This window comes from Pseudophryne corroboree, chromosome 5 (genome assembly GCF_028390025.1).
Source record: "Pseudophryne corroboree isolate aPseCor3 chromosome 5, aPseCor3.hap2, whole genome shotgun sequence".
Classification (NCBI taxonomy): Eukaryota; Metazoa; Chordata; class Amphibia; order Anura; family Myobatrachidae; genus Pseudophryne; species Pseudophryne corroboree.
Genome location: NC_086448.1, coordinates 252,932,246 through 252,946,239, shown reverse-complemented (window position 1 = coordinate 252,946,239; position 13,994 = coordinate 252,932,246). Strand labels below are relative to the sequence as shown.

Below are 13,994 nucleotides of genomic sequence, written 5' to 3'. Positions count from 1 at the left end.
CCTTAGCTTCTGCTAGACGTGTGTCGGAGTTGGGGGCTTTGTCTTGTAAGAGCCCCTACTTGATCTTCATGAAGATAGAGCTGAACTCCGGACATGTCAGCAGTTCCTTCCGAAGGTTGTGTCGGCATTTCATATCAACCAACCTATTGTGGTGCCAGTTACTACTGACTCCTCAATTTCATCGAAGTCCTTGGATGTTGTAAGTGCTCTGAAAATCTATGTGAAGAGGACTGCTCGCCACAGAAAATCGGACTCTGTTTGTCCGGTATGATCCCAAGAAACTTGGGTGTCCTGTTTCTAAGCAGACGATCTCTTGCTGGATTAGGTTCACTATCCAGCATGCGTATTCTATGGCAGGATTGCCGTGTCCTACGTCTGTTAAGACCCACTCTACTCGTAAGGTGGGTTCTTCCTGGGCGGCTGCCCGGGGTGTCCTGGCTTTACTGCTTTGCCAAGCGGCTACTTGGTCTGGTTCGAACACGTTTGCAAGGTTCTACAAGTTCGATCCTTTGGTTGCTGAGGACCTGAAGTTTGGTCAATCAGTTCTGCAGGAGCCTCCGCGCTCTCCTTCCCGTTCTGGGAGCTTTGGTACATCCCCATGGTACTAATGTGGACCCCAGCATCCTCTAGGACGTAAGAGAAAATAGGATTTTAATTACCTACCACTAGTTCCTTTCCTCGTAGTCCGTAGAGGATGCTGGGCGCCCGCCCAGCGCTTCGTGATCCTGCAGTGGTTACTTAGTTCAGTACTGGTTAGTTCTTGGTTAAGTACTGTTGTTACTTGGTTAAGTAATATTGTTCAGCCGTTGCTGACGTTTCAAGCTAGTTAGCTTGGTTTGCCTTGTGTGTGAGCTGGTGTGAATCTCACCACTATCTGTGTAAAATCCTTCTCTCGAAGTTGTCCATCTCCTCGGGCACCGTTTCCTAGACTGAGTCTGTTAGGAGGGGCATAGAGGGAGGAGCCAGCCCACAATATCAAATTCTTAAAGTGCCCATGGCTCCTCGAGGACCCGTCTATACCCCATGGTACTAAATGGAACCCCAGTATCCTCTACGAACTACGAGAAAAGGATTTACCGGTAGGTAATTAAAATCCTATTTTTTCTGTACCCTTCCCTAGATCATACTTGCCTACCTGACCCTCTCCATGAGGGAGAAAATGCTCTGTTCCTGGACTTTCCTGGTAATGTATGATTGCCATCACCTGTGGTGAAACACCTTTCTTATCAATTAACTAGCTCACCACAGGTGATGGCAATCATACATTACCAGGAAAGTCCAGCAACAGAGCATTTTCTCCCTCATGGAGAGGGTCAGGTAGGCAAGTATGCCCTAGATTTGTGCCTCGAGACAATCCTGTCTCGGAGGTCTACAGACAATTCCATTGACTTCATGCTTGGTGTGTGCTCAGGCATGCACTGTCAAGTGTGGGACCTTATATAGACAGGTGTGTGCCTTTCCAAATCATGTCCAATCAACTGAATTTACCACAGCTGGACTCCAGTTAAGCTGTAGGAACATCTCAAGGATGATCAGTGGAAACGGGATGCACCTGAGCTCAATTTTGAGCTTCATGGCAATGGCTGTGAATACAGGTTGAGTATCCCATATCCAAATATTCCGAAATACGGAATATTCTGAAATACGGACTTTTTTGAGTGAGACTGAGATAGTGAAACCTTTTGTTTTCTGATGGCTCAATGTACACAAACTTTGTTTAATACACAGTTATTAAAAATATTGTATTAAATGACCTTCAGGCTGTGTGTATAAGGTGTATATGAAACATAAATGAATTGTGTGTATGTACACAAACTTTGTTTAATGCAAAAAGTATATGATAACATTGGCTAAAATGACCTTCAGGCTGTGTATAAGGTGTATATGAAAAATAAATGCATTCTGTGCTTAGACTTGGGTCCCATCACCATGATATCTCATTATGGTATGCAAATATTCCAAAATATGGAAAAATCCGATATCCAAAATACTTCTGGTCCCAAACATTTTGGATAAGGGATACTCAACCTGTACTTATATACATGTGATTTCTTAGTTTTTTATTTTTAATAAATTTGCAAAAATCTTAAACACTTTTTTTCACGTTGTCATTATGGGGTATTGTGTGTAGAATTTTTGAGGGGAAAAATTATTTATTCCATTTTGGAATAGCAAAATGTGGAAAAAGTGAAGCGCTGTGAATACTTTTGGATGCACTGTATACTGTACTGTACTGATTTATCAGACTGTCCTCTAGGTTATCTCTGGTATCATTTTCTTTACACCATTCCAAAAGAAAAAAAAGATTAACATGACAGGATGCACTTAAATCATTTTGGATATTTTCTGGGCAGAATTTTAATATTTCTCTATCGTCCTAGTGGATGCTGGGGTTCCTGAAAGGACCATGGGGAATAGCGGCTCCGCAGGAGACAGGGCACAAAAGTAAAGCTTTCCGATCAGGTGGTGTGCACTGGCTCCTCCCCCTATGACCCTCCTCCAAGCCAGTTAGATTTTTGTGCCCGGCCGAGAAGGGTGCAATCTAGGTGGCTCTCCTAAAGAGCTGCTTAGAAAAGTTTAGCTTAGGTTTTTTATTTTACAGTGAGTCCTGCTGGCAACAGGATCACTGCAACGAGGGACTTAGGGGAGAAGAAGTGAACTCACCTGCGTGCAAGATGGATTGGCTTCTTGGCTACTGGACATCAGCTCCAGAGGGACGATCACAGGTACAGCCTGGATGGTCACCGGAGCCTTGCCGCCGGCCCCCTTGCAGATGCTGAAATAAGAAGAGGTCCAGAATCGGCGGCAGAAGACTCCTCAGTCTTCTAAAGGTAGCGCACAGCACTGCAGCTGTGCGCCATTTTCCTCTCAGCACACTTCACACGGCAGTCACTGAGGGTGCAGGGCGCTGGGAGGGGGGCGCACTGGGAGGCAAATGAAAACCTATTTTGGCTAAAAATACCTCACATATAGCCTCCGGAGGCTATATGGAGATATTTAACCCCTGCCAGAATCCGTTAAGAGCGGGAGACGAGGCCGCCGAAAAAGGGGCGGGGCCTATCTCCTCAGCACACAGCGCCATTTTCCCTCACAGAAAGGCTGGAGGGAAGGCTCCCAGGCTCTCCCCTGCACTGCACTACAGAAACAGGGTTAAAACAGAGAGGGGGGGCACTAATTTGGCGTTAGAAATATATAAAAAAGATGCTATAAGGGAAAACACTTATATAAGGTTGTCCCTATATAATTATAGCGTTTTTGGTGTGTGCTGGCAAACTCTCCCTCTGTCTCTCCAAAGGGCTAGTGGGTCCTGTCCTCTATCAGAGCATTCCCTGTGTGTGTGCTGTGTGTCGGTACGTGTGTGTCGACATGTAGGAGGACGATGTTGGTGAGGAGGCGGAGCAATTGCCTGTAATGGTGATGTCACTCTCTAGGGAGTCGACACCGGAATGGATGGCTTATTTAGGGAATTACGTGATAATGTCAACACGCTGCAAGGTCGGTTGACGACATGAGACGGCCGACAAACAATTAGTACCGGTCCAGACGTCTCAAAAACACCGTCAGGGGTTTTAAAACGCCCGTTTACTTTAGTCGGTCGACACAGACACAGACAGGGACACTGAATCCAGTGTCGACGGTGAATAAACAAACGTATTCCTTATTAGGGCCACACGTTAAAGGCAATGAAGGAGGTGTTACATATTTCTGATACTACAAGTACCACAAAAGAGGGTATTATGTGGGATGTGAAAAAACTACCATAGTTTTTCCTGAATCAGATAAATTAAATAAAGTGTGTGATGATGCGTGGGTTCCCCCCGATAGAAAATTATGGGCGGTATACCCTTTCCCGCCAGAAGTTAGGGCGCGTTGGGAAACACCCCTTAGGGTGGATAAGGCGCTCACACGCTTATCAAAACAAGTGGCGGTACCGTCTATAGATAGGGCCGTCCTCAAGGACCAGCTGACAGGAGGCTGGAAAATATCATAAAAAGTATATACACACATACTGGTGTTATACTGCGACCAGCGATCGCCTCAGCCTGGATGTGCAGAGCTGGGGTGGCTTGGTCGGATTCCCTGACTAAAAATATTGATACCCTTGACAGGGACAGTATTTTATTGACTATAGAGCATTTAAAGGATGCATTTCTATATATGCGAGATGCACAGAGGGATATTTGCACTCTGGCATCAAGAGTAAATGCGATGTCCATAACTGCCAGAAGATGTTATGGACACGACAGGGGTCAGGTGATGCAGATTCCAAACGGCACAAAGGTGTATTGCCGTATAAAGGAAGAGGAGTTATTTGGGGTCGGTCCATCGGACCTGGTGGCCACGGCAACTGCTGGAAAATCCACCGTTTTTACCCTAAGTCACATCTCTGCAGAAAAAGACACCGTCTTTTCAGCCTCAGTCCTTTCGTCCCTATAAGATCATATCTGCCCAGGGATAGAGGAAAGGGAAGAAGACTGCAGCAGGCAGCCCATTCCCAGGAACAGAAGCGTTCCACCGCTTCTGACAAGTTCTCAGCATGGCGCTGAGACCGTACAGGACCCCTGGATCCTACAAGTAGTATCCCAGGGGTACAGATTGGAATGTCGAGACGTTTCCCCTTCGCAGGCTCCTGAAGTCTGCTTTACCAAGGTCTCCCTCCGACAAGGAGGCAGTATGGGAAAAAATTCACAAGCTGTATTCCCAGCAGGTGATAATTAAATTACCCCTCCTACTACAAGAAAAGGGGTATTATTCCACACTATATTGTGGTACTGAAGCCAGAAGGCTAGGTGAGACTTATTCTAAATCTAAAAAATTTTTGAACACTTACAAAGGTTCAAATCAAGATGGAGTCACTCAGAGCAGTGATAACGAACAGGAAGAAGGGGACTATATAGTATCCCGGGACATCAGGGATGCTTACCTCTATGTCCCAAATTTGCCCTTCTCACTAAGGGTACCTCAGGTTCGTGGTGCAGAACTGTCACTATCAGTTTCAGACGCTGCCGTTTGGATTGTCCACGGCACCACGGGTCTTTACTAAGGTAATGGCCGAAATGATGATTCTTCTTCGAAGAAAAGGCGTCTTAATTATCCCTTACTTGGACGATCTCCTGATAAGGGCATAGTCCAGGGAACAGTTGGAGGTCGGAGTAGCACTATCTCGGATACTGCTACAACAGCACGGGTGGATTCTAAATATTCCAAAATCGCAGCTGATCCCGACGACACGTCTGCTGTGCCTAGGGATGATTCTGGACACAGTCCAGAAAAAGGTGTTTCTCCCGGAAGAGAAAGCCAGGGAGTTATCCGAGCTAGTCAGGAACCTCCTAAAAACAGTGCATCATTGCACAAGGGTCCTGGTAAAAATGGTGGCTTCCTACGAAGCAATTCCATTCGGCAGATTTCACGCAAGAACTTTTCAGTGGGATCTGCTGGACAAATGGTCCGGATCGCATCTTCAGATGCATCAGCGGATAACCCTATATCCAAGGACAAGGGTGTCTCTCCTGTGGTGGTTATAGAGTGCTCATCTTCTAGAGGGCCGCAGATTCGGCATTCAGGATTGGATGCTGGTGACCACGGAGCCCAGCCCGAGAGGCTGGGGAGCAGTCACACAAGGAAAAAATTTCCAGGGAGTGTGATCAAGTCTGGAGACTTTTCTCCACATAAATATACTGGAGCTAAGGGTAAATTTATAATGCTCTAAGCTTAGCAAGACCTCTGCTTCAAGGTCAGCCGGTATTGATCCAGTGGGAAAAACATCACGGCAGTCGCCCACGTAAACAGACAGGGCGACACAAGAAGCAGGAGGGCAATGGCAAAAACTGCAAGGACTTTTCGCTGGGCGGAAAATCATGTGATAGCACTGTCAGCAGTGTTTCATCCCGGGAATGGAAACTGGGAAGCAGACTTCCTCAGCAGGCACGACCTCCACCCGGGAGAGTGGAAACTTCATCGGGAAGTTTTTTCCACATGATTGTAAACCGTTGGGAAATACCAAAGGTGGACATGATGGCGTCCCGTCTGAACAAAAAACGGGACAGGTATTGCGCCAGGTCAAGAGACCCTCAGGCAATAGCTGTGGACGTTCTGGTAACACCGTGGGTGTACCAGTCGGTGTATGTGTTCCCTCCTCTGCTTCTCATACCTAAGGTGCTGAGAATTATAAGACGTAGAGGAGTAAGAACTATACTCATGGCTCCGGATTGGCCAAGAAGGACTTGGTACCCGGAACTTCAAGAGATGTTTACAGAGGTCTTATGGCCTCTGCCGCTAAGAAGGGACTTGCTTCAGCAAGTACCATGTCTGTTCCAAGACTTACCGCAGCTGCGTTTGTTGGCATGGCGGTGGAACGCCGGATCCTAAGGGAAAAAGGCATTCCGGAAGAGGTCATTCCTACCCTGGTCAAAGCCAGAAAGGAGGTGACCGCACAACATTATCACCACATGTGGCGAAAATATGTTGCGTGGTGTGAGGCCAGGAAGGCCCCACAAAGAAATTTCAACTCGGTCGATTCCTGCATTTCCTGCAAACAGGAGTGTCTATGGGCCTCAAATTGGGGTCCATTAAGGTTCAAATTTCGGCCCTGTCAATTTTCTTCCAGAAAGAATTGGCTTCAGTTCCTGAAGTCCAGAACTTTGTCAAGGGAGTATTGCATATACAACCCTCTTTTGTGCCTCCAGTGGCACTGTGGGATCTCAACGTAGTTCTGGAATTCTTCAAATCACATTGGTTTAAAACCAGTCAAATCTGTGGATTTGAAGCATCTCACATGAAAAGTGACCATGTTCTTGGCCCTGGCCTGGACCAGGCGAGTGTCAAATTGGTGGTTTTTTTCTCAAAAAAGCCATATTTGTTTGTCCATTCGGACAGGGCAGAGCTGCGGACTCGTCCCCAGTTCTCTCCCTAAGGTGGTGTCAGTGTTTCACCTGAACCAGCTTATTGTGGTGCCTTGCACCTACTAGGGACTTGGAGGACTCCAAGTTGCTAGATGTTGTCAGGGCCCTGAAAATATAGGTTCCAGGACGGCTGGAGTCAGGAAAACTGACTTGCTGTTATCCTGTATGCACCCAACAAACTGGGTGCTCTTGCTTTTAAGCAGACTATTGCTAGTTGGATGTGTAATACAATTCAGCTTGCACATTCTGTGGCAGGCCTGCCACAGCCAAAATATGTAAATGCCCATTCCACAAGGAAGGTGGGCTCATCTTGGGCGGCTGCCCGAGGGGTCTCGGCTTTACAACTTTGCCGAGCGGTTATTTAGTCAGGGGCAAACACGTTTGTAAAATCCTACAAATTTGATACCCTGGCTAAGGAGGACCTGGAGTTCTCTCATTCGGTGCTGCAGAGTCATCCGCACTCTCCCGCCCGTTTGGGAGCTTTGGTATAATCCCCATGGTCCTTTCAGGAACCCCAGCATCCACTAGGACGATAGAGAAAATAAGAATTTACTTACCGATAATTCTATTTCTCGGAGTCCGTAGTGGATGCTGGGCGCCCATCCCAAGTGCGGATTATCTGCAATACTTGTACATAGTTACAAAAATCGGGTTATTATTGTTGTGAGCCATCTTTTCAGAGGCTCCGCTGTTATCATACTGTTAACTGGGTTTAGATCACAAGTTGTACGGTGTGATTGGTGTGGCTGGTATGAGTCTTACCCGGGATTCAAAATTCCTCCCTTATTGTGTACGCTCGTCTGGGCACAGTACCTAACTGGCTTGGAGGAGGGTCATAGGGGGAGGAGCCAGTGCACACCACCTGATCGGAAAGCTTTACTTTTGTGCCCTGTCTCCTGCGGAGCCGCTATTCCCCATGGTCCTTTCAGGAACCCCAGCATCCACTACGGACTCCGAGAAATAGAATTATCGGTAAGTAAATTCTTATTTTTCTTTACAATATAAAAAAAAACCAAATATTAAAGATGCTAACAGGCACAGTGCCTTCCCAATAGTAATTACCCTCATACATTCCTTAAAGTTGGTTTGAGAAAAAAGATTGCTTGCAAAGTGAGCATAGTGCAGTTTTATAATGAATGCCCACTTCTTGGAATATGAAACCACTCCTGTAAGCAATGCACTTACATTTCCTTGGCTGCAAGAAGTGCACATGGTAGGCACATAAAAACATACTCGGAGGGTCTCTGAGATCTTTATATTGTTTTTACCTTGTACAGTGTCTTTAGTTATATAGTTCCAGCTGTGTGTTCTATTATAACTTGCCTGTACAGTACCATGGACACTTTGTGGCACCATATAATTAAACAAAAAAACCTTACAGTACATCAACATTAGAACTGTTCTTCATTAGCTTACACTTTTCTATGATTCTTCTAAAAAACTGCTCCATGTAGTTGTATTTATTTGTTAAGTCAGTGGTTCCCAATCTGGGTGTCGCAGGACACTTGCAGGAGTGCCACAAATTGAGTAGTCCAGGACCAAATCAGATTATTTATGGTCAGTGTGATAGGCAAAACTAGTGCTGTTGGCTGGCAATCATAAAATATGTGGATTGAAGGAAGTGAACTCACTGACTCATTGATTAGGTTATGAGCTAATGGTTAAGTTATGCATGATATGGGGAGGGGGGGGGGGGTAGCTTGCTGCTTTACAATTAACACCAAGGCCTGATCAATATGGAGTTTGTATGTTCTCTGCAGGATTGTGTGGGTTTCTTCTGAGTACTTTATCTTTCACCCACATTTCAAAAACATACTTGTGGGTTAATTGGCTTCTGACATAAAAAAAATAAAGAACTCTATGGGGTCAATTCAATTTGTCGACCGTTGAATAGCGCCAGGAATTAGCTCCCATCGTTATTCAATTCTGCTCATGTTAAGTCGGCGAATGCCCGTTCTTCTGGACTTAACAGGTTGATTTGTCGGGAGAACGGGCATTCTCCAATGTAGCTGCCCGGCCGCACGCCAGCGCTTTTGTCGGATTTCTGCTCGCAACCCCCGGGGATGAGAGAAGAATTCCCGACAATTAAGCATCACATGGCGCTGTATTGAATAGCATCGGGAGCTAATTCCCGGCGCTATTCAACTGTCGGCAAATTGAATTGACCCCCTATGTGTGGTCAAACTGCTACGGAGTTGTGTACTAAATAATTAACTGTTTATATAAATAATAAATGGGTGTACAGTATGTTGCTCCCGAACTTTGTGTGCTGGAAAAAGGCACACATTTGACCCTATGCACAGTTGTAGTGCGCCTGCATGCTATCTATTTGGTTTTCTCCAAGTCATCATCATCTGTGCACACTAGCACCAACCCTGTAAAAGGTGCACCTGTATTTACGCTTATGTCTCACATGTTTGCTCGACTTTGCCCTAGTGAGAATACCCCGTTACAGCCTAGTTACTCCTCTTCAGTTGTCTGTACTTGTATGTACTCAGTTTTTGCACATGTGCAGTGGGAAAGCAGGCAAGATGAACTTTGTCAACAGCCAATCCTTCACTCTGCATTACCCCCTTACTCTATAGCACTATATCCTTGTTACAATCTAATTAATTTTTTTATGTGATAAAGGGGTCTATTTGCTAAGCCTCAGATGGAGATAAAGTCCCAGCCAATCAGCTCCTAACAGCCATGATACAGGCTGTTTGAAAAATGACATGTAGGAGCTGGTTGGCTGGGATTTTATCTCCATCTGAGGCTTAGTAAATAGACCCCTAAGTTTTCTATTGCTTGCAATAGAATTTGTATGCAAAATAAATTGACTGTTACCCTCGTTTCTGCACTGTGGATTGAAACCAATGTTTAGAAAGATTATACAGATCTGAATCTTTCTGAGTTGTGTTATAAACAGTAATTTCATGTGTGTTCCTTTGGCAGCCCCAACAAGCCAGCCAGTGTGAAGATCACTCTTGAAGATGAAACTGTCCGAAAATACATGGATACTGAAACCTCCCTATAGGACTGTCTGTGTTTGTGTGTATGTACTTGGACTTCTGTATGTAACGGAGTGAATAACAGACCATCAAAGTGTACAAATAATTCCAAAATACTGTATGTGCACCTCATAAGTTATTAGCACTGTAAATACTGTATATGATTTAAAACGGGCTGACTCGAACTGTAATATGGCACAAAATGATCACTCGACAATTATTTATTCAATAGGAATTTTTATAGACCTCTTTATAATTGATTTTTATTGTATATTTAAAAGCCTGTCACCAAGCAATAGTATTTAAATTTTTCTTTATTCAGAATGAAAACATCAGACATCTCTCCATTTGTCATTCCCATACTTTTTCATAAGAAAACATGTTTTACGACGTTGAGATATATATATATTTTAATCCTTGGCTTGTTGTAGTTTTTTTATTTTTATGTTTTGTATTATGTCACTTTTGTTACAACACAGTAAGGTTACCGGAGTTGAGATCTTGTTTTTGTCCCCTTTTAGTCTCATTTTACAGCAGTAACCTACAGAACATTGGAAGTTTCTAAATTATCGCCTTAACAAAATGGGATAGTTATTACAATTAAATGAAATATAAAAATAATATGCAGCCTAAATCATCCAACATTGTTACATGACCTTTGCTTAAAACAAAAATGAATGACAACTGTGTTTGTCACTGTCATGAGATAATTGGAGGATTTAGTGGAAATGCTTTTCTTGTCTTTGTGTAATTGCTTTAATAGTCACACTTACTGTTGGGCTCGTTCACACGCGCTGGAAAAGTTGGATAAAAAGCATGAAAACTGCTGCATGCATTTTAGTGCTGCGCTACTTTCCATGTGCTGTACAGCAGAGCTATCTGAGCGAGTCCAGTGCTTTGATTTTCTTATATCGGCCTATATTGTTACTATATGGCTGACATAAGCAAAGGAAAAAGGGCAATGATCTCTCATATTGATATTTCCTAAATTTTGATTTGAGTCCTGGACTCATATCAGTGATTTAACTCAGGACTTTTGTGCAATAAGCCACATCAATGCTTAATAGGTCCTATTTTATGACCATTGTTTGCCAAATTTGCTACAAAGAAGTGATGTGGCAGTCTAATTTTAGCTGTTTATGTGAATTGCTTTTACAGATTGCACAAGTGATGTCATAGAAATAGTGCCCTGGCGCTTAGCAGTGACTGTTTGATGTGTTTTTGGGAGGCGGTCAAGATCCCGCCGGACGGAATCCCAGAGGTCGAAATACCGACGCCGGAATCCCAACCGGCACAATCCCGACATATTCTCCCTTTGTGGGTGCCCACGACACCCATAGAGGGAGAATATAATAGTGTGCCGAGCGTGGAGCGAGCCCGCGAGGGGCTGCATTCCGCTCGCCACCCCTGTCAGGATTGTGTGGTCGGGATTCTGGCGTCGGTATTTCGACCGCCGTGATCCCGTCCAGCGGGATTTAGTACTGATCCCGTATTTTTGTATTGCAATACTGAAATGATCTTTATTTAAAATGGTTACCTATCCAATTTGATATTTTCTGACATTCAGTACTGAACACTACATCTTGTTATTAGACCATAGCAGGAATGCTCAGTTACTAACATTGTACATATTTTGGTCTTTGCTTATTTAGACGTGTCCAAGAAATTGGTAGCACTTTAAGAAGAAGGCATCCGGTGACATTGCAATAGGCAATTGTAACCTTTCTGCTGTCTCAGTATCTTAACTTGTTAGGGTGAGTACACACCTGAATGATGGGCAATCCAGTCAATGGTTGGACCGAATTCCCTTCAGCCCGGATCATGCCCGTACGCACCAGCCCGATGTAATGAAGGATGGAAGGATCACTGTTCTGTCCTTCATTACAAAGAGCTGGGTCGCATGCAATATCTTCCGGTTGGCCGTGCAGCACAGCCAACCGGAGGATGTCGCCACCTACCCTTAGACCAGGCCAGCCATACAAGTTATTTAACTAGGCTTTACATAAGCAACACCCTTGTTGTGGATCTGTCCTAAACCACCACCCAAGTAAATCTAAAATAAAATACTATTTTTCAACAACTACAAAAAAAAACAACCTAAACAGTGTTAGTAGGTTAATCATAGTATAAATTCATGACACCACTTAACAGTCAGGTAAAAATACAGCAATTATTTACTTAGGTTTAGATGCTTAAAAAAAACAACAGAAAAATTAGTATATACATAAATTAGCATCAAATTTGTGCATATAAAATCGAATCTGTGCTCATGTAGATGGGTATACCCCTTTACACATGTTTACTGCATGGAAGGAAAACCGTTTCCAATATTCTGTAGTGTAGGTCTGTCTGTCTACATACAGGTGAGGCAGTGTCAGCTTATATTCCTGAGAACGCGGTCAGTCCATTAGTGGCATCACTGACACAAGAGACACAAAGTGCCTCTGTGATGTCACAATGTACAAAATGCTTGCCTCCATGGTGAGCAAATAATAGATATTCTGTATTAGAATCACTACATTTTTGTTTACAAATCACATTAGCAAGTAGACAATAGCAGTTACTTTATTAGATTCTGAAGTTTCCTGGATGAATACATTTTTACGACCCTGTAAATTTGGCTAAATAGTTTAAAATTTTGTACTAGTAATCATTCACATATTTTTTGTGTGTTCTTATAAATCTTTTATTTTCCAGTCCACAGAAATTATTTTATGAAATGGTTTCCTTATGTTTATCTTAATTCTTATTTCAATGTTTTTTCTATGGATTAGTTTTATATAGCAAGTCTTTTATTTCCACTTTGCTCTTGCAATTATTCCTGCTCACTATTCTGCAGCTGCCCACCTACCCTCCTCCCACCATATCTATGGCATCTGCCTCTTTAATGAATGTATAAAGGGGTAATGTGACAGGGGATCGGATATTTCCTATTGGATCCCTGGTAAAAGAGCTAGGTAATATATTTTTGCATTTTTGTTTACTTCATGCTCAATTCAAAACCGTTTGCCACAAAGCAGAATTGTTGTGGACTATACACAATTTCTAATGCAAAACATTGACTTACAGTAAGACAAAAATGCATGTAGAAGTGTTTCCTCTAGTGCTCGTAAATTGTATACTATCACTTGTAATTCCACAAAAAGTGAGAGGCTGTAATCTTGCTTGTTTGGAATCATCAACGATCTATATATAGTATGTTTACAGTTGTTGAGTCCTTTTGTTAGAAATTTGATAGTTTGAAACCGTTTTTAACTTAAATTTTATTTTGTATGTCTTAGGATGCAATTCAAAATGAGTGAGCTGGAGTTTTGTAAGATACTTGGTGCATTTATTACAATCAGACCTTTAAACGTTAAAGTATTGAACTGCAACTTTTGTGTCTTTTTTATAACTGCAGTTACAAAAAAGACATTTTATAATTTTCTCCAATCTTTCCTATTTAGTATCTTGAATACAATCATGTTTGTCTTCCATGGTTCGGTGAAATGACCTGAACATAGCCAGACTTTTAGTATTTATTATACTGAATAACTTTTAGAAAGCACCAGGATTTTTTATGCTTGATTTGTATTGAAAATAGTGTTTTGTTTTTTTGTTTTTTGTTTTTCTTCTTTTGTAATAAATCCAAAGCAAGTTCCAAAAGTATAAATTATATTTTGTTAGTTTTTATGAAAAATATGTGAGTCTCTTGATCTACCTAAGATGTGAAAACCCCTGCCTTTATAATTTGTTGGAAAACTTAGGAAAAAATGCAAACTATATTTTGTACGGTTATTAAAAAAAAAAAAAAAAGTTGATTCAAAGCAATAAAAGTCTACTGAAATTTCTATAAGTGGTGCCTTTATTTTTGTTGACAGAATCACAGCTGTGCTCAAAGAGGCTGATTTGAGGCAGAGATGAACAATGTGTCAGCCATAACTGCACCCAATTTGCACAGTTGTATGCATTTCTATGGCTTGACTGCTCCCAGCCATGCGGTTGGTTTCACACCAGTCATCATGCAGTGTATGCTTGCACCAGCCCTGTCCCGAGTGCAAAAGATTGGTCTGAAAACAAATATATTTATTTGTATGCACAACTCTGCTGCCCTCACTAA

At 42.9% G+C, this 13,994-nt stretch overlaps 1 protein-coding gene across 7 annotated transcripts in view; it reads left to right on the top strand.

The window, feature by feature from the left end:
• Window positions 1-13,730, top strand: part of SLC4A7 (solute carrier family 4 member 7) — a 310,436-nt gene extending 296,706 nt beyond the window's left edge. For all 7 annotated transcript variants that reach the window (XM_063922267.1, XM_063922266.1, XM_063922265.1 and 4 more), the window contains one exon: window positions 9,840-13,730. In XM_063922267.1, the coding sequence (XP_063778337.1) occupies window positions 9,840-9,921 (82 nt within the window). In that variant the 3' untranslated portion in view covers window positions 9,922-13,730. The remainder of the gene's footprint in view (window positions 1-9,839) is intronic.
• Window positions 13,731-13,994: the final 264 nt, after the last annotated feature.